Source organism: Episyrphus balteatus, chromosome 1 (genome assembly GCF_945859705.1).
Source record: "Episyrphus balteatus chromosome 1, idEpiBalt1.1, whole genome shotgun sequence".
Taxonomy (NCBI): Eukaryota; Metazoa; Arthropoda; class Insecta; order Diptera; family Syrphidae; genus Episyrphus; species Episyrphus balteatus.
The window spans coordinates 119213179-119237566 of NC_079134.1; the positions used below are offsets into that span (position 1 = coordinate 119213179).

Here is a 24388-nt window from a genome sequence, read left to right on the forward strand (position 1 = left end):
TTTGACCCCAACCCCCTAAAAACTCCTGGTACAAGCAAATGCAAAAAACACCAGCATTCAGTTGGCCTTAGAAATGGAACAATACAAAACCGGGAGGCTTGCCGCCGATTTCTGAGGTCAACCCGGCGAACCCCACAGGCGGATCACTAGTGTGAAGCAGTTACGTGGGATAGTTATGATCCCCTCGACATCGAGATCATAACAACAGGTGTGTTTTTTATTACCACCGGTCTTAACTGGACAAAAAAACGCAGTCGGGGCTAAGGAATTTACATGTTAAATGCAACAACACTTTAGCCCCTTGGGCTTAGTTGTTAAGCCCGGAGAATTCTTTGGGCTTAACTTTTTCAACAGATTTAAATCTGTGCTACCAACTCAACTTGTTCGTAAATTGTTTAGAATTTGTTTAAAAACATCAAAACTGATGTTTGGAAGGACAATTATTATTTTAAATATTTATTTAATAGTTAATTGAACTTTTTTTTTTTCAAAAACACACAAGAAACCCCAAAAGCGAAAATTATAACAACTTTATATTTTGTTTGTGTCAGCTGATTTCGGAACATTTAATATGCAGTGCTGCCAATTTTTCTCGCTAAGCCCCGAGGTGTTTTTGTTTGTCCAGTTAAGCCCGGTGGTAATAAAAAACACACCTAACGCCGAGAAAAAAGAAGAAGATGAAAAGCAAGATCTCATGTAGTTGTTGTAATACGTGTTAATTAATGATCTATATGGATCAAGTGGGATAATAAAAAACGGCTAAAATGTCATTTAAAAAAATTATAAATTAAAATAATAACTTTTCTTTGTGGTTCTCGTCGGAAAAATGTGAATAATAAGTGTGTTTTTTATTACCACCGGTCTTAACTGGACAAAAAAAAAACGCTTCGGGGCTTAACCTGAAATCTTGGCAGCACTGTATATTGAATGTTCCGAAAACAACAGACACAACAAAAATTTAGAGTTGTCATATTTTTTCGCTTTCGTCTTTTTATTGTATTTTTCATGTATGTTTTACAAACAGATATAAAAATTTATGCTAGCAAAACTAGTTAAATACATTTTGCCCTTCCAAACGTCAGTTTTCACGTTTGTAAGCAAATTCTAAACAATTTATAAAAAAAATATTTTGGTAGCACAGATTTAAAACTGTTCAAAAAGTTAAGCCCAGAGAAATCTCCGGGCTAAACAACTGAGCCCAAGGGGCTAAGGTGTTGTTGTATTCAACATGTGAATTGCTTAGCCCAGACTGCGTTTTTTTTTTTTTGTCCAGTTAAGACCGGTTGTAATAAAAAACACACCTATTATTAATAAACAAGGGTCGGTGCACATAGAACCCTGTAATTCTCAGCCGACTTTATATTTATTATCACTAGTTTGTGCACCTGCATTTACTGCAATATCATTACGTATCGTTGTACCTGTGTGATGTAAATTTTTCTGCTGTGTGAGCTCCTTAAAAAAGCACACAAACGTTGAAAATTGCTTTTTTATAAATCACCACAAACAGATCTAGTCAAAGAAAAAATTTTTGTTTCCAACTTAAATAATAAATTTGAATCACCCTATATTTTCTCGCATCACTATCGCCACCTACTAGACAATAGCATATATAAAACAAATTAATAAATATTTTCTTCACACATTCAAATATCATCTCTGTATCGTTCGTTGAGTAATGTTTGCGCTTGAACTTAATGGTGTTCGTGTGTGTCGCATTGTATTCGTTTCGTTTCATCGTCGTCGTCGTTAGTTAGTTGCTTCCTTTTCGTTGTCGTTTAAAGTGGGTAAGAGGGAAATGACAGATAAAATATATTTTACGTATAACCTTCTTTGTGTTGACACTACTTGCTTGGGTATAAAAGAATAGACATATTAAAAATGGCGTCAGTGTTGGAACATAGTATTTTTTTCAATGTGTAACTTTCCGCTCGAAAATCTTTAATTGTAGTAAGTGCGGATAGGTGAAAATTCCTGTGTTGTTTCATATCACAAGTAAAAAAAATGAAAGTGATAATCTGATAACCCCCATATGAATAAAAAACCAAATAATTATCAAAACAAAAATTTACTTCCACAAACTTTTTTTTTTAAGAAGACACTCTTTGATATAATACGCATAGTTCATTTCGTTTCGTCAGCGAAAGATTCGTGGAAATTAAAAAAAAAAGATGAAAATTCAATAAAAGACAAGTGAACAAGAGTGAGATGGGGATATGAATTTCTAGAGAAAAGAAATATTTTTTTTTTCATCATATAAAAAAAATCGATATGTGGCTTCTGAATTGATTGCTTGTGATTACTCAATTGAAAAAAAAATATTAAACAATATTAAAAACAATTTAAAAAAAAAAATAAATTAGCGAGATTCCATCAAGAAAACAAGAGACTACAAGATGTGTGCAGCACAAAGTAACCCCCAATCGAGCTACGGCTACACTTGGAACTTCGCAGACAGTTCTCGTGCTGATTCTGTAGTTGAAATATCGCCCAATATAAACTATACGGTCAGCAGCGATGCGGTAAGATAACACAAAAATGAAACCCAACAGATCTAAACCAGCACGGCGATAGCCACAAATTACAAAAAAAAAAAAAATATAAAAAAAAAAATATGTTAAAATAGCGCACGTATAGTCCGTCAGTTGTACATACATATATCATGTGTACGTATGCATTTAGAGCAACGCTATACGTGTGTATACTATATAGCATGTATATGGCGTGTAAATATGCATGAATATATACACGCACGCAACTTACATACATACAAGCCACACATACATTTATAAAACTTTTGGATGACGATGGAAAATTATTTCATCACTTCAACTCGTCTGATATTTATGTCATGCGAATTTCCATGTAGGAGTTAATACTCGCATACAAATTTGTTCATAGTTTTTGGCGCAATTCTTAATTCCCATTCCCATTGAGAAAAAAATTTGTTTTGAGCCTCACGTAAGACTTTTCTGCTTACGACTGGTTTATAAATATTGTTTTTCCAAAAACAAAAACGGAGAACTTTATTTTTAGCATAGTTTTTTTTTTTTTTTTTAACTTTTTGATTTATTTAGGTGAAGATAAATTTATACATGCAGGTCAAAATTTATATTATAATTATGGCCTGAAAAATATCTCAGCTTATCAATTGGTCAGATCCAATGAGATTCAATAGAAGCTGGTTTGGGTATTTAGTCAGCTTGTTTTTCACATACTCGATTCTTAAATTAACAACATAGCTTCGAGTTCTAATTTTGTCGATGTTTATGTTTTTCTTTGCTAGCTACCAACTGGATTTTTTTTTACTTGGTAAACGGTTCTGGACTGTACAGAAAAGTACAGCTTTTTGTTTTGTTCATTGAATTTGTTCAGTTCTGAACTGTTCTAGTTTGTTGTTCATTGACGCTGCCTAGTTTGGAATAAACGTAGACGTGCGTTCTTTTTCTAACAATGGTTAACTTTTGTCGTTCCTTTAGGGGGGTTCACATTGACTAACTTACCGGACAGACCAGCCGCCGTTTGGTCTGATCTGATGCTGTTTTGATAGTGTGAACACCCATCCGACGACCTGTCCGGTTTGCCGGATGGTTTTCAAAAAATTTTGATTTTTTGGTGGTCGGACGGACATGTTAGTCAATTGAACGACATGTCTGTCCGGCAGACAGTGATAATCCATTCTCTTGAATTTGAGAGCAGAATAGGTGAAAGATACATTAAAAATAAGATGAAAAATGGGTTTTGATGAAAATTGTCTGATGAGTGTGAACGAAAAATATAATTCAGCCATCAGGCCAAATGACAATGGGTCTGTCCGGTAAGTTGGTCAATGTGAACCCCCCTTTTAATAAAAATTAGTTACCATTTATAACTATTTGACAGATGAACATCGTTCCTAAACTCGTTTTGAAGTGTCAATTAGTTACGATTTCAAACTCACCTCCATGAAATGAGTTGAGCACACTCATGAGGTGCGTTCTTTTTCTAACAATAGTCAACGATCGTTGTTATGTCAAAAATTATTGTTGAAGTGCCATTGTTAGAAATCGTTGGATTTTTTACAAATCATTTAGGAACGATTTATTGTTAGAGATTGTTAGACTGTCAAATCACCAGCTAAATTTCTTTTGAGAATACTTTTATTTCCATTATTATAACAAAAAAAAATGTTTTTTATTCAAAATAAATTATCTTTCATCAAAAAATTACAAAACTCTCTTTTTATTTTAATTTTTTCCGCTTATTTCCAAAAGAAAAAAAACCTTTGAGTTTGTTTTGTAAACAAAACATACACTTTGACACATCAACAATCTCATGAATGTTCAACTCATATCATGGAGGTGAGTTGGAAATAGTAACGATTTGTAACTATTTGACACTTAAAAACGAGTTTAGGAACGATGTTCATCTGTCAAATAGTTACAAATCGTAACTATTTTGTAGTTTAGGAACGACAAAAGTTAACGATAGTTAACAATAGTTAACTATTGTTAGAAAAAGAACTCACCTATGATGTTTTTGATGTGTCAAAGTGGATGTTTTGTTTACAAAACCAACTTGAAGATTTTTTTTTTGGGAAATAGGTTAGCGGAAAAAATGAAAATAATAACGGAGTTTTGGAATTTCTAGATGCGAAAGAATTTTTTTTTTACTTAAAAAAATACACGATTTTTTACTATTTTGTATTTATGCAAATAAAAGTATTCTCAAAACAAAATTTTTTGGTGGTTTGACAGTATCTATACAATAAATCGTTTCTAAAAAAAACCAACAATTTCTAACAATGACACTTCAACAATAAAAAAATTCTAAAAATGAACCAAGATTTAAAATTTTTAAAAATAAACTTTAAATTTTTTGGAAAATAGTTAAAACCTAATTAAACTTAAAAACTAATTAAAATTAATTTTAAATTTCACAAATATAGTTTTAAAAATGTTGTAAAATATAGATTTGAAAATGTTGTAAATTAGCAAGCACGTTAAAACGCGTAACAGAAAAATTTGTTAAAAATTTGTAAATTGTATTTGTTAAAAAGTTCAACGAACTAATAAACTTTATTATTATTAATATTTTTTGACATAACAACCATAGTTGACATTGTTAAAAAAAGAACGCACCTCAGGAATGTTTGTTTTTGCTAATGACTCAGAACAGCTTCGTCAGAACTGTCAAATGTGTTTGTTGTTTTTTTCTGCAACGACCGACGCACGTTTCTCACGAAACTGTTCTGTTCTGATCCAACTGTTTCCTCATTGAACAGAACTATTATCAGCTAGATTGAGATTTACCCATGGTATAAAAAGACAAGGTATGATCAATTAGAGCCGCCATCTTACAAAATGGGGTAATAAGGTTTTGACGTTTAATTTGGCAAAGTGAAAAGCAACAACAATTTCCAAGACAAATTTGTTTACAACAACAATTTCAATGGGCAGCTGTCAAAACCTTAAGTAGCCATTTTTAAGTGTTGACAGTTCTCGATACAGAGTTTTTTTCTAATGATCATACCTTTTCTTTTTATACCATGAGATTTACCTAACTATGTTGTTTTCGATTAGTTTCACTGAAGGATTCTGGGTGGAAATTGTGTGTGATTAGGCGTTTTTCTCTTTTAGCTCAAGCCCGGTACGCTGCTCGCGATAAATTTTAGCTCCCATACAAATTATCGAAAAATTTTAGCCGAGCTAAAATGAGTCCCATACAAATTATCGATAACTTGTATGGGAATTTTATCTTGGCTAAAATTTAGCGCGAGCAGCGTACCAGGCTTCAGAAGAGAATTCTGAACAGAGTCCGAATATAAATCGAGCATGTTCTGAACATATTTTGAACAAACCGTGCTGTAATACTCAGAATATAATTTAAAAAACACTTGAGTCCTGAGCATTTGTCTATTTACACTTGTCATTTTCTTCTACACAGAAACAAGATTTAAAACTTAAATTAAAATTTAAAAAAATTATTTGAGATTTTTCATTTTCACTTGTCAACTCAGTTATTTTGGAACCAGTTTGTTCACACTCGATCATAATCAAGAATTATTCCACTCTCAAAAAACTGGCCCTAGGGCTCAGGGGCTCAAGAAATCTTCAAATTGTTTTTTTGGTAGGTATTTTGACGTCGAATTACATTACCGTTAAATTTTGCAAAGCTTGTTATGCAATCAAGCCGTATTTTATTGTCTTGAGTACCTGTATTTACTTTTTTCAAAAATAATATTTTTCTCAAAGATATTGGAAATAAAAGGTTTTATACCTCAAAATCTTAGTGGTCAACATTAAACATCAATAAGAATTTCATTGAAAATTAGTTTTTGAGACTTTCACATCCTGCATTCACTTGCCGAAAGTGAAATTAGGTGTTCTGTATTTTCTCACTCATTTAATTTTTTTTTAATCGAATTCAATTCACTTTGTTTCTGTTCGTGAATTTGGTGCCTTTTTCAATGAATCTGCAATTTTTGGACAAAATATTATCAAAACTTATATTTTTATTGTTTTGTCGATCAAAGATGAATAAAAATAATCATTTTTATCAAAAAACAAAACCGACTTCCAAAGATCAAAACTGGGTTTTATGGTTTATGTCATATTTTCTATGGCCAGAACTGAAAGAAGTTGAAATGGGACCACATTGCAGCCACCAGCTTTCCAATACAAAAAGAATTATCAAAATTGGTTCACTCAGTCCCAAGTTATGAGGGCCCCCTCCAAATTTTTGTCTGGATACGCCACTGTATGTACAGTGTTGCCAACAGAACACAGCTTTTAGCTACATTTACTACATCAGCGACCCTTAAATCAGCTATATGTAGTTTTGTAAATATTGTTTGTGGTTGAAATAGTTCAGACATCCTTAAATTGCGTCCGTAAGTTCAAATACGACGGAGGATATTCACTTTTATCGTCGTTGACGTACATAGTTGATACATGAACATCAACCTTAGAAACATTCTATCTACCATATTTTTGCCAATAAATCACTTTCAGAAGACTTCTGGGGCCTGTTTCTGAGCAACTACAACTACAAATTACATAAATCAAAATGTTCATACACGGCTTTAAGCATCAAGTTTCAATGAAACTGAACTGAAACAAACCCCTAGATCCTTCACCGGACGCTTCTGGAGGTAGAATCGAAAACGACATTAGAATATTAAGTAGTACTAATCGCTCAGTTTTATTGGCACAAGTTAGAACTTCCTAAAGTTACAACTAATTTATTTTATTTTTGTTTACATTTGTAAAATTCCAAATTGTACAAAAAAAAAAAAAACTCATTAATGTAAGAGTAAAATGATATAATACATTCAATCTCTTGCTACTTGCAAGTCAACTAGCATGCAATTTTTTAAGTTTGCTGAAATGCAAAATGAGTAACAAAAATGGTTTACAATGGTAAAGTGCCACAGTTCAAGTGACGATCATTCTTTAAAAAAAAACAAGTTTTTTATGTTGAATGACATCATAAAGCAACGTCAATATGAAACGGGTAGTGGGTAATATAAAATAGAAGCTGGCCGCTTCAAACTTCTCGTTGTAAATAAAGCTTACATGCCAAATTTTATCAATATTTGTTTGAAACGAGTTTTAATTAAAAAAAATACCCGTTGCATTGTAAACATTGTAAAGAGTTTAAGTTTACTTTGGTTTTCATAAGATTTGTCACTACAACCCGAATAATTAGATATAAAAATTATATTTCTAAGATTATTATTTTTCTAAATATAGCATAATAATGCATTAACCAAACTTGGGGCTAACGTGGAAACCACCGTTTTATGCACATCGAATTGTTTATTTTTTACTAATGTCGATTTCCATTTGAAACAGAAATTTTTTATAGCAAATCCAATTATCTCTTGTCACAAATGGATATTGGCAACTTTGTTTATGTACAAGTTACTTAGTTAACGTTTACATATCTGCCCTATCAAGAATTCCATTCGTAACATAGTTTTGTTACTATTCTGTTTCATGTCGTTGTTTTAATACAAAATATTAAAGCAATACAATTGCATGTTCTTCATGCGAAAAATGTCAGCTTGATGAAAAGCGCAGATGATTTCCGATAATATCGATGTTATGTCGGGCCTCAAGAAAAAAAAAGTTCTTCAGCGAGCTCTATCCTTAGCAAGCTGCTTTCAGTTTTGCACGCCAAGTTGATTGAGATCCCCTTTCACTTGCGTGCGCCACATTAGACGAGGTCCATTGAACGGTCCCCCTGGGTTGGAGTCCAAAAATATAAAGGTTTATGTGGCTTATATGTACATATGTATGAGTAAGAGATTCATTATTTACATGAATTCCATCATAAAATTAAGATTTGTAACAATTTGTTATTAATTGGTATTATATTATTAAACTTATCAAAAATTTAATTTATAGATGCCATATCTTTTTACTGATGGATCATTGACCCTTCAGAAAGATCTTAAAGGAACTTTAACAACAAACAAAGGAAGTGTTGTTCGCCGAATGTTTGTGGTCAATGAGCCATTCACGAGTGGAACTCAAAGGTAATATTATTATTTTCATTTGATTAGAAATATTTTTTCTCATATATTTAAATTTTATTTTAGAGTAATAACAACAGGTGGTGGTTCAACTGTTGTCAAAAAACAGGAACAGCAACAAGTGTTAAGCATCAATTGTGATAAGAATTGTAAGTACATTAATATACTTATTTGTATATTTGTTTTTAATTGTAGACTAGAGTAATCAGTAAAAATCAGGGAACGAAAATGTGGTCGGAAAATTTAGGGAAAAATCAGGGAATATTAAAAATGATCAGGAAATGGCAAGAAATATACTACTCGTTATATTCTCATTCAGTGTCAATAAAAATTAAGCAAACATTTTAACTTTTAAAGTATTTATCTACAAACGAGATGAACTGTGCCAACTGGAAATAACATATTTAGCTCGATTTTGGTACAGACCTTCGTTACGGCGTTGTTATGAAGATGTGAAAAATCGACATTGATATCGCGTCCGCGTTAGAAGTTATAGAGGTCAAAAGGTCACGAAAATCAGGTTGGATTTACAGAAAAATGCATAAGGCAATATTTGCAGATAATTTTATGACGAACAGATTTTCCATATATCCTATTGACCTCCGAGCAACAGGTCACGAGATATATGCGAAAAACTGATTTTCGTGACTTTTTGACCTCTATAACTTCTAACGCGGACGCGATATCAATGTCGATTTTTCACATCTTCATAACAACGCCGTAACGAAGGTCTATACCAAAATCGAGCCCAGTAGGAATTTTTCCGCAGATTGGGGCAAAAAATGCCTAAAATTACTGGGCTAATTCACATAATCAATAAAAAGATTGTTTTCTGTTTAAAGTTGGCTGTCGTTTAGCAAGAATTTTGTATTTTAATTAAAAATGTAAAAATTTAATCGTAAAGCCTGAACTACATCAAAACACAAAGTCAAAAAAGTACAAAAAAGTAAAAAAAAAGCTCAAAATATAAAAATCACATGTATATTTACCTGACATCTATTGGAAAAAAATTAATTAAAAAAGCTCTTTTGTTTTTGAAGTTTTAAATTTCAAATAAAAAAAAATTGAAAAATAAACAAATTACAGTCAACTCCATCTTAGTCGAATCGCCACAGGACACGAAAATTGGTTGGAGTTGGAGGGAAATTCGACTAAGAGGAATCTATTTAATCTTTTTGCTGCAGGCGGTTTCATTAAAAACGGTAAACAAAATTGAGTTAGAGCAAAATTTGACCTAAAGGAAGTACGACTTATAGGGAATCGACTGTATTTGAAATTTCAATTGTTTGTCAAAAAAAACTTTTTTTTCGCAAAATGACAGGAACTATGTGATCGAAGAGCTACCTAACGGAAAGGATAAAAAATATTGTTTGAGTGTATTTGTTTTTAAAAATTTGTGATAATTGAAAGCTTTGTCTTGTTCAAGCTTTTTGAATCGAATACTTTTTTAAAATGAAAGGGAGATATACAAACAAACTACTAGGGGGAAGAAGAAAAAACATCTTGTTTACTTTTTTGTACTTTTTTGACTTTGTGTTTTGATGTAGTTCAGGCTTAAGTATCCAAAATTAAACAATATAGATTCTGTTAAAAGCTAGTAAGAAGGAACTTTTACTTGACATTCTTATAACTTTTGCAGTGTCACTTGTATATGGTCTCAAACGTAGGTAAATGTCGTTGATTTATTTTAATTAAATAAATTATGGAAGAAAAAAAGCGCTAACGCTTGCGATCAAAGATTTGAAAAACGCGTTGCAACACAATCGAATCCGTTTATCGGTCAGATTTCAAACCATCAGATTAATTTATTACGGAAATAAAAAAAAAATAAATCTCGCACAGTTGCGATCAGAGATTTAAAAAAATGCGCCAACACAACCGAATCCGTAATTATCGATCAGATTTCAAAGCATCAAATTTGGTAAGAAAAAATCAGAATTAAGTCAGCAAAGCGTTTGTGATTGTCTGTTGGAACAAATCTAATGTAAGAGCAAAAGAATTTGGCATTAACGTTTGATGGAAAACACAGTTGTTTTTTCTCTTCTTAAAAAAAATTAAATTTTCACTAATGTTGCTTCAACAATCACCGATTCAAGTAGTTTTTTTTTAGTGAGTTTTCATTTTACAAGTATGATTGATGATGTTGAATTTCGGCATAGGGAGTGTCTACTGTCTAGCAAATTTTGCGAAGCTACTTGATGAATTAAAGTACGATATCGGATTGGTCTTTATAAATATTAGAAGATGAGTGAAATAATATTGTATTTGCGTAGCCCAAAAACGCACTTTAGGATATAAGGAACCGTACATGCGTTTTTTTGTGGAATGAAGCCCCTCGTGTTTTAAATAACACCCTTCATCTATATATAAAAAGAAAGTTATGATGTAATTTTCATGTCGGTGGTGTCATTGGGCTGTTTTTGTTTCTTTGATAAAAATGATCGCCACGTCACAGTTAGTGGAGGTTGCTGCAGATAAATTTTGCAAAGTTATTTCAATTCGATGTTTCAAATCTTATTTACCATTTTTACTTGCGATATATGTAGGTACTATATATATCAAGTTATGCATTCGTACAGAAAAAAAAGTTAAGATAACATTACGATGATAGAGAATGCCAAAAAAGTGGGTCCCAGAAGTCCGGCTGTCAGTCTACCAATCTGTCAGTCTGTCTGTATACGAAGCTACAGGCTAAACGGATGGACCGATTAACATCAAATTTGGTATGTAGAGTTTTTTTGCGACTCTCCAAAGGGGTTTTTGGAGCAAAAATAACGGTACCTGTCATGGCTCCAACGATTTTGTGAAAAAAATTCTAGTGTAAGTTTTAAGACAAGGTCTATCTTTTGATGAAATTTTTTTTAAAATCATTATTAACGGTACCTGCCATAGAACCGTTTTTTTTTTAATGCGATTTAATCCGAAACAACTTATTCGATTTCAACGAAACTTTTTTTAAAAAAGCACTTATATAATTTTTATATAAGCCAAAAATAAAATTTTGAAAAAATAAATTTTTGGATTAAAAAAAAAAATTGAAATGTTTTTTTGAAAAATCAAATTTTCGAAAACGAGACATTCAATTTTTTTGAAATTTTGGTTTTAGATATTGATCAGAATGGCATACCAATTTTATTTTAAAACTTTTTTTTTCCAAAAAATCATTTATAAAAAATTAGTTTTTTTTTAAAAACGGCTCTAACGATTTTGAATTTTTTTTTTTTTTCTAAAAACACATCATCAGTCGTGCATTTTATTTCATATTTGATTATGAAATCAGATGTTGTCGTAGTTAAAAGAACGTACATATTTGTAGATTCTGGTAGACAATTCAACCTAAAGCCTTATACACTGCTGATGCAAAACGCAAACTTTCATACAAAAATGACATAACGAAATCGTAAACGAAAAATTTCGTTCTCCAGTTACATTTGAGTTTTTTTTTTTTTGTTTGTTTTTGTTGTTCATTTTGTCATTGCATGCATTTATCAATAGTAAAAACTTTGAAGTTTATTCCAACTTATTATTCCTATCTCCATGACCTTTGAATTACTTAATTTGTTCTTCTTCTCTAAATATCGACGAAAAATAATTATTAATCTAAAAAAAGCTACCGTATCCCCCACCTTTCATTTTGGAAAAGAGTGCATTTATTCTGTTCTTACAACTAATGATTCAATTTTGTTAAAAAAGCGGCAAAAAGGTTTTTTAAATATACTCCGATATTGAAATAGCTACCATTCTATGAACTGGATTTAACATTGCTAACAGTATTCTAGTTTCTATTTCAAAACAGTGCCAAGATTCATATTCTTCTCAAGAAAAATTTAAATTTCCTTAGCTTTTATTTTTAATTTTTACTAAGTTTACGCATCGCGGGACTTAAAGTGGGAGAAGCCAAATAGTAAAATAATATCCTGTGTTATTTGCTTTTTGAAAATATTCTGATATTTGTAATTTTTTTGTATGTTTAAAGTAAATAAAAAATTATGTGCAGCTTTCAGCTTGAAGAATTTTAGATGTTTTACTTCCAGATCTTCTCGTAGACCAATCTGATCAAAACCATTCCATTGGAAATGGTATTGTTGATACAAAAACCCAAACTATTCTGACTACAACAACAGCAGGAAAAACGCACTTCAGCCCAATAGGACCACTGCATCTAACAGCCGAAGAATGTAATGAAATTTTAATGAAGCGTGCGCTAGCAGCATCGCAAAGTCACACCACCATTACAACAACAGATGGCCAAACAGGTAAATAAATTAACTCAAATGTATTTCTGGAAATTCAACAATTATTTTTTTAACGAAGGTGATATTATACCTGGCATGTCTGTACATGTGCAAAAAGTTATCCAGGGACTGGAAGATACCGAGGATTCACAAGACAACTCTCCGAATTGTAAATTGGAGCCAAACATGGAAATATCTCCTAAGACAGAACTTCAGGATTCGGTAATAAATAATAATTCTAAATTAAACTGTGTTTAATATTTTATATTTTCTTTTTTTTTAAGAATGACCAGACTATAAATCAAGCGGTCAAAGAAAGACCTTACAGTTGTGAAGAATGTGGGAAATCGTTTTTACTAAAACATCACTTGACCACTCATGCTAGAGTTCATACAGGTACCAAAAATTATAAACAGTATAACCATGTATGTTGTGCTAAAGAGAAATTTGAATATAATATTTTTTTGAATTTAACATACTGCTCACTGGTCCGAGTGGTTTATGTGAATAGAGCTTATTAAAAATAGAGATACTTTCTAAAGTTTTTTTTAATTGCCTTAAAATTCATCATTTTGATGCGTAATCCACAACCCAATGTCGTGTTAAAACGTACTTGTACTTTTTTTTTGTGTAACTAAAGAGTTTACTTTCTTTTCCAAAAATATCAATTTTACAAAAACGACAATTTTGGTGTTTGTCTGTTCAAATATAAAAATGGAGTATTGGCTGCAATATTTAATTTATGGCGTTTTATAGCTGTTAATTTGAAGGTAAAATTTATTGTACCGATAAATGGGACTGCGTAGAAAAATCAACCAGAAGAAAACAAATTTGCGTCATTATTATTTATTTTAAACTTTCCGACAAAAAAAAAACGAACAAACATGCAATTGACTTCTTTTTTTCGAAAGTACTTTTAACACAATAGCTTATCAGTGCCAACATATTTACTACCCAAAGTCCAAAAAAGTAGGTACATGGTCAGTTTTTCAAAAGTCAACAACAACAAACAATTTCCAACAGTAAAAATAAAAAATGAAATTTTGAAGAAGCAGTCTCAAGTTTGCTCGACAAACTTCTGATAACTTCGGAAGTTGAGAAAATCTTAGAGCCCCCGCACACTGCAGACTTTGTCTCGCCCTCTAGATCAGTATTAAAATATATATGAGAGCGGGCATATAAAGATCAAGTATCGGCCATAATCGGTGACAAATTTAAAGGTATGCCTATGCATATTACTTTACACTGGCCAACAATTTTCAACTTTTTAAAATTTTCCAGAAGGATTTATATAAAATTTTATAGATTTGGGTTCAGTAAGCTTCAGTTTCTTTCTAGCAACTCTAGTTTTTGAAATATTGAATTTTTCATATTTGGGGTAATGTTCATACTAATTTTTAAGTTTCCCTTATTATGAGCGTTTATTAAAATTCCACAGAAAAATGTATATTAACTTAATGTTAATGGGGTCAGTAATGCAAAAAAAAAATGTTTAAATAAAAAAAAAAAAATTAACAAGAAATAAATTGTATGCATTTTTATGACTTTTCATGTATGAATAATTTAAAAACTAGAGCTGCTAGAAAAAAAAGCTACTGTTGTTTTCGGAATCAGCACCCTCCATTTAGTTAGAAATGACAAAAAACGGTCTGGAAAATTTTTGTGTGTTGGGCAGTGTTATCAATTAAAAACATCCTTGCGCATTTTCTATAAATCCAAAAGCAAGACAAATAATTTAACACAAATTTTCTTTTTCAACTTATGTTTTTTTTTTTTGATTATTATTTACATTCTTACAAAACCGATGTTAATTATTTTATTATAAACGCCAAAACGGCGTTTTTTTCATATTCATTATTTTTTTATATTTAATATCGCCTAACAGTTTTTTGATAACATTGTTTTTGCGATCCACTGTCTTCAACTAAACAGGTTGACCACATCCCTTGATTGTGAGGAAAAAGAGCCTTTAAACAAGATATATAAGATTGAAAAATGGATAGAGTTGTACTAAAATTGTTTATTTTTTCTTTTCTTTTTTTGTCCTGAAAAATTAAAAAGAGATAAGGTTTAAATTTTATTTATTCAAAAACTCAAATAAATAAAAACCGGAATATTGTTCTAAACCAAAATTCATTTGATTTCTTTTAATAGGAGAACGGCCTCATGTGTGCGTTCATTGTGGGAAAAGTTTTGCCCATAAACATTGTCTTAACACACATTTGCTGTTGCATTCGACCGAACGTCCTTATCAATGTTGTGAGTGTAAGAAAAGCTTTACACTCAAACACCATCTTCTCACACATTCAAGAGTTCATAGCAGAGACCGACCATTTGTGTGCCAAGAATGTGGTCGAGCCTTTCCTCTTAAAAGGCATCTAGTAACTCACAGCAAATTCCACGCAGGAGAGAGACCATATGTGTGTGAAGAATGTGGCGAGAGTTTTGCCCAAGAAAATCATTTAATAATGCACTCACGGTAAATAAAATAAAATAAAATTTTTAAATAGAATTGCGTTTAAATTCTAATATTTATTTATAGCTTTCACGGATCGGTCAATCCCTTTGTTTGTCCAGATTGCGGAGTTACTTTTCCCAGAAAATTTCAACTGGTTAATCATGGTAGAATTCACGGAAAAGTTCCACATGCTTGTACTGTTTGTGGAAAGGAATTTCTTCAAAAACGCACATTGGTTTCCCATATGAGGTAAATAATTTTTTTTTTTTTTTTGACGAATAATTGCAATCGAAATTTTGTTTACAGAATACATACTGGAGATCAACCTTACCCATGCACTGGCTGTGGAGATGGGTTCCAATCGAAAGCGGAACTGAATCAGCATATTCGTGTGGCTCATGGTGGAGTGAATCCCAATTCGGCCCATACTACTATTGTTCCAACTAATACGGTAGTGACGACAACAAACCATAATGCCAATCAGATTCAGGTATCTTATGTAATAACATTTTGCAATAATTTGTATGTCTTTAGAAAACAGCTTTGCTTAAGTTTCTGAAATATTTTTAAATTTTACTTTAGGTTTTAATTAATTCAGAGTACCTATATCATTACATCAAAACTCATATCTGACTTTAATACGAATATGATTCAAAGCATTCATCAAAAGATGATTATAAATGATAAATAGGCAAACCATGAAAACAAAATTAATTAAAATGCTCAATTCTGTTAGGAAATGTTCGGTTCGAAAGTTGGGTTAAAATGACATGTCTTAAGTATATCAGGTCAACCTTGAAGCTTCTTACATCGAACGGAAATGTGCTGCTTTATTAGAAAGATATCGAAGATATGGGCATAAATACATAAATAAATATGTATCTCTCAGAATTTCTTGCTCCCTTCAACTTGACGATAAAATGTGTTACACTAGGGCGTTCGTTATTTTTAAATCAAGTTCCTAAGTGGAAAACTGTTTCTAAATAATAAAACAAAATCTTCTAATTTTTATTTTGACGCTAGATGGCGCCCCTAAAAGTCTTTTCTCATTTCAAATATGTATATGTTGACTTATGAGGCCAATTTGTTAGATATAGCCTTAAAGCGGCCTAGTGTTACACAAATTTATTGCGATGGGAAGTAACTGTCCTTTCTGCTTTTAGACAAACTTAATCACAAAAAAGTAACCATATGCGTGCAAAGTTGTTTGGCTCAGATTAATCCTGAGCTTAAACCCTTGTATGAATACTACTAATTTCTAATAAGTAATGGAATGTGAAAGGTTACGATCTAACAAATTAGCTTGTTATTCGGCTGCACTAGTTCTTTTTCCTAACATACCACGTGCAGATCCAATTCGTTGTCCCTATTTCGTCCGCATCGGAGGCTTGTCTTCTTTTCAACAGGAGCCCTCAAACCTGGAGGGCTAGTAGATAAATGTTAATTAGAAAATACTAAAATCCATAATATAAAACAAAACAAAAGACAAGGATTTTCCAAATATCAATATTGAACAAAAATTTACATTCACGGACAAGATTTAGGAAAAAAAAGAAAGCTATGTACTTTGTCAAAATAGCTTCTATTCTTATCGGCAGCTGTGTTGTTTCGCATTGTTTTTTTAAATGAAACTGAAGTCGATTTGGCCATAAGCAGAGCTATTTTCTAAAATTGTTATCTAGGCATTGCAATGTTTGTTTTCACTTAAAAATATTTATAGATTCATCAGACGCAACAACAACATCATCATCAGCAGCAGCAACAACAGCAACAACAACAGCAGCAGCAACAACAACAACAGCAGCAACAACAACAACAACAGCAGCAACAACAACAGCAGCAGCAACAACAACAACAGCAGCAGCAGCAACAACAACAACAACAACAGCAACAACAACAACAACAACAGCAGCAACAACAAACACAACCTCAAACGATAACAGTAGTTAGCAACCCCAACAATTCTGCGTTGTTAACCGTAACATCTAATGATAACAACTCAGGGAATAGACCACAATTTGCTTGTCGGTAAGTTCGTAGTTATCAAATGTGTTTAGTCTTAAAATACATGTCGGCCTCAGCTCCGAAAGTTAAAAAAAAAAAAGTGGAAGAATTGATAAAACTGTGTGATCGTTTCATAAAAATAAATTTTTGCCGCAAAGAAATATGAGTACAATAGATACAAACAAGAAAATGGAAGGAGAATTTAGAATCAGCCTTTAACTTCCGTGATTGTATATCAAACAAAACCAACATTATTTGTATTGTATTGTTTTTTGTTTAATGTGTAAAAACAAAAAAGTCGAAATTATTCAAATTTGTTTCATGTGTTTTTCTTTTATTTTGCAGAGAATGCGGATGTGCCTTTAACAGTAAAGAAGCATTGGCACTTCATTTGCGATTACATACAGGTGACAAAAATCTAATGACCGATTTGTGTGCGTTGACAGCAGCATTACCAGGCCATTACTTAAATACTACAAATCTTAATCAAGGTAACTATAATTAAAAATGGATTTTAAATCTTGTAAATACATTTAATAAAAAAAATTGATTTAAATTATTCAACAGCAACCGTTGTAGCCGCAAATCCAAACATTGTTTCTCAAACTGCTGTTCCAGTGCAAATAATATCATCAACCGGTCAAGTTGTAAGTCAGACAACTATGGTGCAAAGTGCTCCCCAACCACAAACTATAGTAACTGCAGTGCAGGCGGCTGCTCCACAACAGCAAAATGCTACAAAACCCAAAAGTCATTTTTGCAACAGTTGCGGGAAAGGATTTGCTGCTAAACACGGTTTATTACAGCACAATAGAAGGCATCCTAATGGGGGTTGTACTGTACGAACACACGTATGTGATTGCGGCAAGGCTTTCTTCCAAAAGAACCACCTTATGCTTCATCAGCGTCAGCATTTAGAAACAAAACCCAGCGGCATTTCCCAACAACAGGTTTGTTTCATAAAAACTATAATTTAATTAATTTAGCAAAAATATTATTTATACATTAGATTAATTATTGTTGCAGTGGGTTATTGTTATGTTGTGAATTTGAATAATCTGACCTTAATCCAATTTGTGTTTTCCTGAGTAATTTTTTATCATTGATCAAAAACATAAAAAAGTTTTAAGAATGTTAGAAGAAAGTATGTTATTGAAAGTATGTACATATATGTATACTATTGATTTATACTTTTTGGAGATTGGACTTGTTTCTTTTCTGATGGATGGCAAATATAAACATCTTCTTGAGCTTCTATACGACTAGTTTAGGATTCGTAAAAATAATCGAACTTCGAGATAACAATCAGACATGACAATTCTGTCTGTCAGTCTGTGAATGTGTGTCCGTCTATCTGTATCTGTAGTATAATTAAGAACAAGATGAACCGATCAGTTTGAATTGTCTTTATTAACTGCACTTATAAGTTAATTTATTCTAATACATACACTGCGCGTCACTTGAATAGAAACAACAATTTTTCTTTAGAAAAAAGCGATTGGTGCTTTGGTGAGGTAACTTAGTAGATTTTTGGTTTTGCATTTTCAAAGAGGAACTTTTAACAAAAAATGTTGTAAAAACGAAAAACCCAAAACAGAAACCGTATGGCTACTAGTTGCGTTTTTTTTTTTTTTTTTTTGCATTACTTCACAAAAAACTGTTTTTTTTTGCGTCACTTGAATATAAACAAGCTCTTAAATTAGATAAAAATGATGAAAAATCATGGACAACACTAAAATTTTAGTAAAGCAATACTAAACTTTGACATTATTTTTACATTATAACCAATTATGGGGTACGAGCTATCCTTAGGCACCACAGAAAATGCATAAATAGAAGCTAACATTGAAAATGCACTTGCACTGTACACAATCGTGGACCTAATTGGAGAACGTGATTATAGTGTTTGGTAACTTCTTACAAATTAAGAAAATGACATTTTCTACAATTTAAGGATTTAATAATTGAAATAAACTTTCGTTTTCATCCGGAATGCATCTGTTTTGTTTCTATTGCGTTGTTTTTTCTGGAACTATCCTTGCGCAATGTCTATGACGGTTGTTCTTCCACGTTCCTAAACTGGCCAAGAGCTTCTACCATTATTTCTTTGTAAAAGTTTGCATCTTTTTTCGAAGCGTGAAGCTTCAATTTTGCTATTTCACATCATAAAATCAAAGCTACTAGTGTAACACATTTTAGTGCCCTTTGGTGGCGATGCGATAAAAGTTATTCTTTCTTAAAGCAATGATATAGGACTAATATTAATATGGTCCACCTCATTTCTTTTCAGTTCGAATGCAACTATAAAATAGTTAACTTTTTTGTTATCTTAGAGGAACTTAAAATGCTGTTATTTTGCATTTTGAGGCTTTTTAAATGATGCGCACATTTTATAACTTCCGTAATGGAACAAACCAACACATTACCATCGCACTCAAACCACGTTTTTGAAAGATTTTAGCGGCAAAGTGAAGGAAATTGCAGTTAGTTGTTAAATTATTTTTTTCTCTGCTCTTGATTTGGGTCTCACCTGTCTTATTTTTTTTTTATTAAATCACTAGTTTACGATATTTTAAAAATATTCTCATCCAAAATTGGCAAATTTTTCAATGTCTTTCGCGATTTTGCATAGTGCAAGTGCATTTTCAATGTTAGCTTCTATTTATGCATTTTCTGTGGTGCCTAAGGGTAGCTCGTAGCCCATAATTGGTTATAATATACAAATAATGTCAAAGTTTAATATTGCTTTACTAAAATTAGTGTTGTATATGATTTATCATCATTTTTATCTAATTTAAGAGCTTGTTTCTATTCAAGTGACGCAAAAAAAAAACACCGTTTTTTGTGAAGTAATGCAAAAAAACGCAACTAGTAGCCATACGGTTTGTGTTTTGGGTTTTTCGTTGTTGTTTCTATTCAAGTGACGCGCAGTGTAGGTTCTTTTATGCTAGGAATTATCAGGTTGTTATAAAAGAGCAGCATTTATTATCAATACTTCTTAAAGTATCTATCTTGCTTTGATGAGGAAGAAGAAGAAGAAACAGTCCAACATCTTCTCTGCTCACGTCCTGCCCTTTCCAGTAAACGTGAATTATACTTGGAAAAAATCTTAGAAGATACCAGTGAACTAATTAATACTGACATCTTCAACCTTCACCGCTTCAATAAAAGCTCCAACTGGTTTAATTAGTGAGGAATTTCCTTGCAAATTATGGTATCACAACGGACCAATAAGTGGTCTAAGTATGTCAGTCGTTTTTCTGACAGCCATTTCTACCTAACATAACCTAACCATCCATCTTGATGTACAGCTTTAACTACTGGAGCAATTTTCTTCAAACTTGGTAGTTATAAGCTTAAAAAAAGATTCACTGTGGCAAAATTGAAATTTTATTTTTATATGACCAAAACGAAAAAGGGTTGTTTTTCTCAAAAACGGCTCTTACAATTTTGATTTTAAAAAATACATTTTGTGGTAGCAAAAAAGATCTTACTTTTAATATAGACAAAATATTTTTTCCACCGTTATAGATGGTACCTGCAATAGAACCGTTTTTTTTATTTCTGTCGTTTTCAAGGAATTTTTTTGTGCAAGCAAGTATCAAAAGGTTTAATTTAAAGAATGAGAAAAATATCAATTTTTGATTTTCCAAAAGGGATATATGAATTTACTTGAAATTTTGGTTTTTAAACTTTACTTTTATGTCAGAAACGGTTTACAAAAGAACAAAAGAATGTTGGTTGTAGTTTTATAACTTTTGTATCACTCCGTTCACACTTCTTTATTTTTTTGGACTGAAGAATTCACTACAAAAAATAAACTAATTTTTTAAACAAAGTTTTTCTTAAAAAAAGTATTTTAATTATGAATCCTAATATTGTATAGTGGCTTTTTTTATAAAAAAATAACAAAACTAAATTGCATTCTTTAATCTCCATGAAATCCAGCTAAATATCAACAAGGTTATGTCTGTTTTAGATACTAAAGTACTTTAACAAATATAAGATAATTAAGAAAAAGTTTCTCCATTGTTCAATTACAAAGAAATGCGGCCATTCTTAATGTTTCAAGTTTAAGTTCAATAGTAAATAGCAACTGACTTTCCCAAAATAGTGCTTCAAATGGTATCGTTGCTTTTGCTAACATCTAAAACTAACAGAAAACAGGTTAAAAAAAATTATTCAGTTGGAATAGCTACACTCTAGATTTTCGAAAGATTCATTTGATTTACCTTTTTGTCAAAAGAAATAAAACTCAAAACTTAACAATACAAGGAAGAAACAATATGTATATAAAACTAAAACTTACACATATAGTAATAATATATTAATGTCATTTGTGATTGAAATAATACAATTTTAATATTTATCAGGATGTTATTCAACAGCAACAAAGCCAAGTGCAACAGCAGCAAATATCGCAACAGCAGTCGCAGCAACAACAACAAACCCAACAGCACCAAACGATGACAAGGGAAGTTTTAATTGGTAATCAGGCACTCCACGTGCAGGTCTTGCAGGGTTCAAATACAGCTCAAGTGATTAAATATGAAATAAACATACCGCAGGAGGGTCAAACAATTGAGTAATGTTAAGATACAAACTAACATTCTAAATGTATCGGGTTATAAATTTAATTAAGTTAGGACAAAAAATGCATATTAGCAATCAATTAACCAACAAAATGTATGCAAAAAAATAAGAAGAAGATTATAAATCTTCGCCGTAGGTTTATATTATATATAGTTGCTTTATTGCAAAAATAAAAACGAAAATAAAATTACCTTAGTATTAAGCTGTACTATACAATTTAACAAAATACATATTTGTATTTTGAAAAAAAAAAAAAAATATATATATTAATAACTAATAATATAATCATATAAATTGACGGATGTAAATATACGAGTACGGTGAAATTTATAAATTAATAAAAAAAAAAAAATAAAAAATCGATATCATACACAGAACCGGAACGATATAAAATTAAGGTACATTTTAGCGATGTGACACTTTAATTTTAAACACAAATGAAAACCAACTGCTCGTTCTTTAGAACAGCATCTTTCAGTGAACTTTTGTTGGGTGTTGCAGAACTCGTTGTTTTTTCTATACTATTCTGTTTTTTTTTTTACTTTGCCTAAATTTCTGGATATAAATAAATACGTTTTAGTTCTTAATTGACAAACACCAAAAATTTAAATTGATCCAATTTTGTTTAGTTAATTCTTTTTAAAGGTATTTCCGCTCAATTCATGCTTAAAGTTTCCATTAGTTTTACCCAGAAATTTCCACATAAAACCCATAAGTACTTTTGAGTATTTATGTACTAGTTGTTTTAGGTGGATTCTAATTTAATATTCGGAAACGATTAACGAATTAGTTTTTCAAAAGACTGCTTCCGGAAACTTCTTGACACTAAGAAAACCAATGTTTTCAACAGTTTTTCTCTTTTGTTGAAAGTGTGTAACCTTCTGTTGCATTATATATAACTACATAATACTATTTTTGGTTGTTAAATATTTAAAATATTTCTATTAATTATTCAAAAATACTGTGAACAAATTGGAGGAAACGGCGAGTTAACATAGCCCTTCATCTCTTATACAACATTTATTTTATATATTTTTGTATTGCTTTTTCAATTATTCACCAAGCAATTCTTATAGAAGTTGACAAGGAAAATAAAAAAAACATATTATTATTATGAAATACTTTTTTATGTCAAATTTTTAATAAGTTAGTGGTAACATTATAGAATTAAGAACTTCAAGTTTAAAAACTTAAAAAAAAAATAAAATAAAATATATTTGTATGTATATAGAGAAACATATTTATATATTATGTAAAAAAAAAATACACATGTTCTACTATACACATCCATCTACGTATACTTTTAAATAAAACGACATTTTAAATTTGATATGAATTAGATATTAATGTAATCCGAAACAATAGACCAAAACATACGATTGCGCAATTTTTGGTTGGTCACATATTTTAATTTAGTTATAATTTAAGTTGAAATTTTTATCAAAAAGTCGATCTGGCGATATTAGAATAAAGCTGTTGATTTTGCAAAAATACGTTTCGTTTCGTTTCTTTTTTTTTTTAAATAAACAATTTAGTGGAGAGATCAGGACGTACATAAATGTAATAGAGTATCGCTAGTGTCCTTTGAATAAAAGTACAGGAAGGGGCATTATGAGAATAAAATGCGGTATCTCTGATTCTCTTTTTTTTTTGTGGACATTAAAGCCTGGTACGCAGATCACGGCAAATTTTAGCTCTCATACAAATTATCGAAAAATTTTAGCCGAGCTAAAATGTATCCCATACAAATTATTGATAACTTGTATGTGAATTTTATCTCGGCTAAAATTCAGCTCGATCTGCGTGCCAGGCCTAATGCTTGTAAACTTAGATATCAAAAAAATTTTTTTATATGGCCCTACTGCCTCTTAAATTCTTGTATTAAGATACCGCACTCAATTCCACTGTATGGGTTATCAATAGCCTTCTATCACGTAATTTGTTACAATCGATCGATTATATGCAGCATCTAATTTGACTCAATCGAAGATTTTCAATGAATAACACCCGATCGAACCAAATTAGGTATTACCACTGCTTAATTGTAGCAAGTTACGTACTGGCGAACTTGTACTTCTTGTTCAAAGGTAGGTTCTTATTTAGTTCAATTGTAGATTTCCAATGAAGAACAGTCAAATGAGTAAGGTAGGTACTGCCACTTTGATGCTATGTAGATTCAAATGAGTTTGCTCGTTTGAGCAAAGTTAGGTGCTGGCACCCCTGCTCAGCATTAGTACAACCAAATTAAGCGAAAAGAAGGGAAACCTCGGAATGAATTCTAACATACTAAAAGTTTTGCAAATATCAATATGTAGCTTTGAGGTAAGTTATAGAATGCCCAAACATTCTATAACTTACCTCATTAGTCAATGGGTCCGTTCATGAAACTTTATGGACTAAATATTTGGTGTGAAGGGAAATTGAGGTGGACGAGTAAATCGAGTTAGAGAGATTTATCTTGCCTAACTTTCCAGTCAACATTCCCATAATGTAACTTGCCTATATTGGAAGGATTTTTTTTTTACAGCTAACCAATGCAATACAAAAATTTGACTAAATATTTAGTCCTTAACTTTTCTG

The 24388-nt window shown here is 31.3% G+C and overlaps 1 protein-coding gene across 5 annotated transcripts; it reads left to right on the forward strand.

Moving 5' to 3' along the window:
• The first annotated feature begins 1685 nt into the window (after nt 1-1685).
• LOC129906270 (zinc finger protein 665) lies at nt 1686-23301 on the forward strand. 5 transcript variants are annotated; one of them, XM_055981949.1, is made up of 13 exons: nt 1686-2522; nt 8391-8521; nt 8585-8667; nt 12538-12774; nt 12833-12975; nt 13038-13149; nt 14908-15232; nt 15296-15460; nt 15518-15710; nt 16932-17239; nt 17561-17706; nt 17783-18165; nt 21604-23301. In XM_055981949.1, exons 1-13 carry the CDS (start codon nt 2397-2399, stop codon nt 21802-21804), a joined length of 2553 nt encoding a protein of 850 aa, XP_055837924.1. In that variant the 5' UTR covers nt 1686-2396; the 3' UTR covers nt 21805-23301. The 5 variants fall into 5 exon arrangements, with proteins under 5 accessions (XP_055837924.1, XP_055837921.1, XP_055837922.1 ...); XM_055981946.1 differs by having other exon boundaries at nt 1689-2522; nt 21589-23301; XM_055981947.1 differs by having other exon boundaries at nt 1691-2522; nt 15518-15701; nt 21589-23301.
• The last annotated feature ends 1087 nt before the right edge of the window (nt 23302-24388 follow it).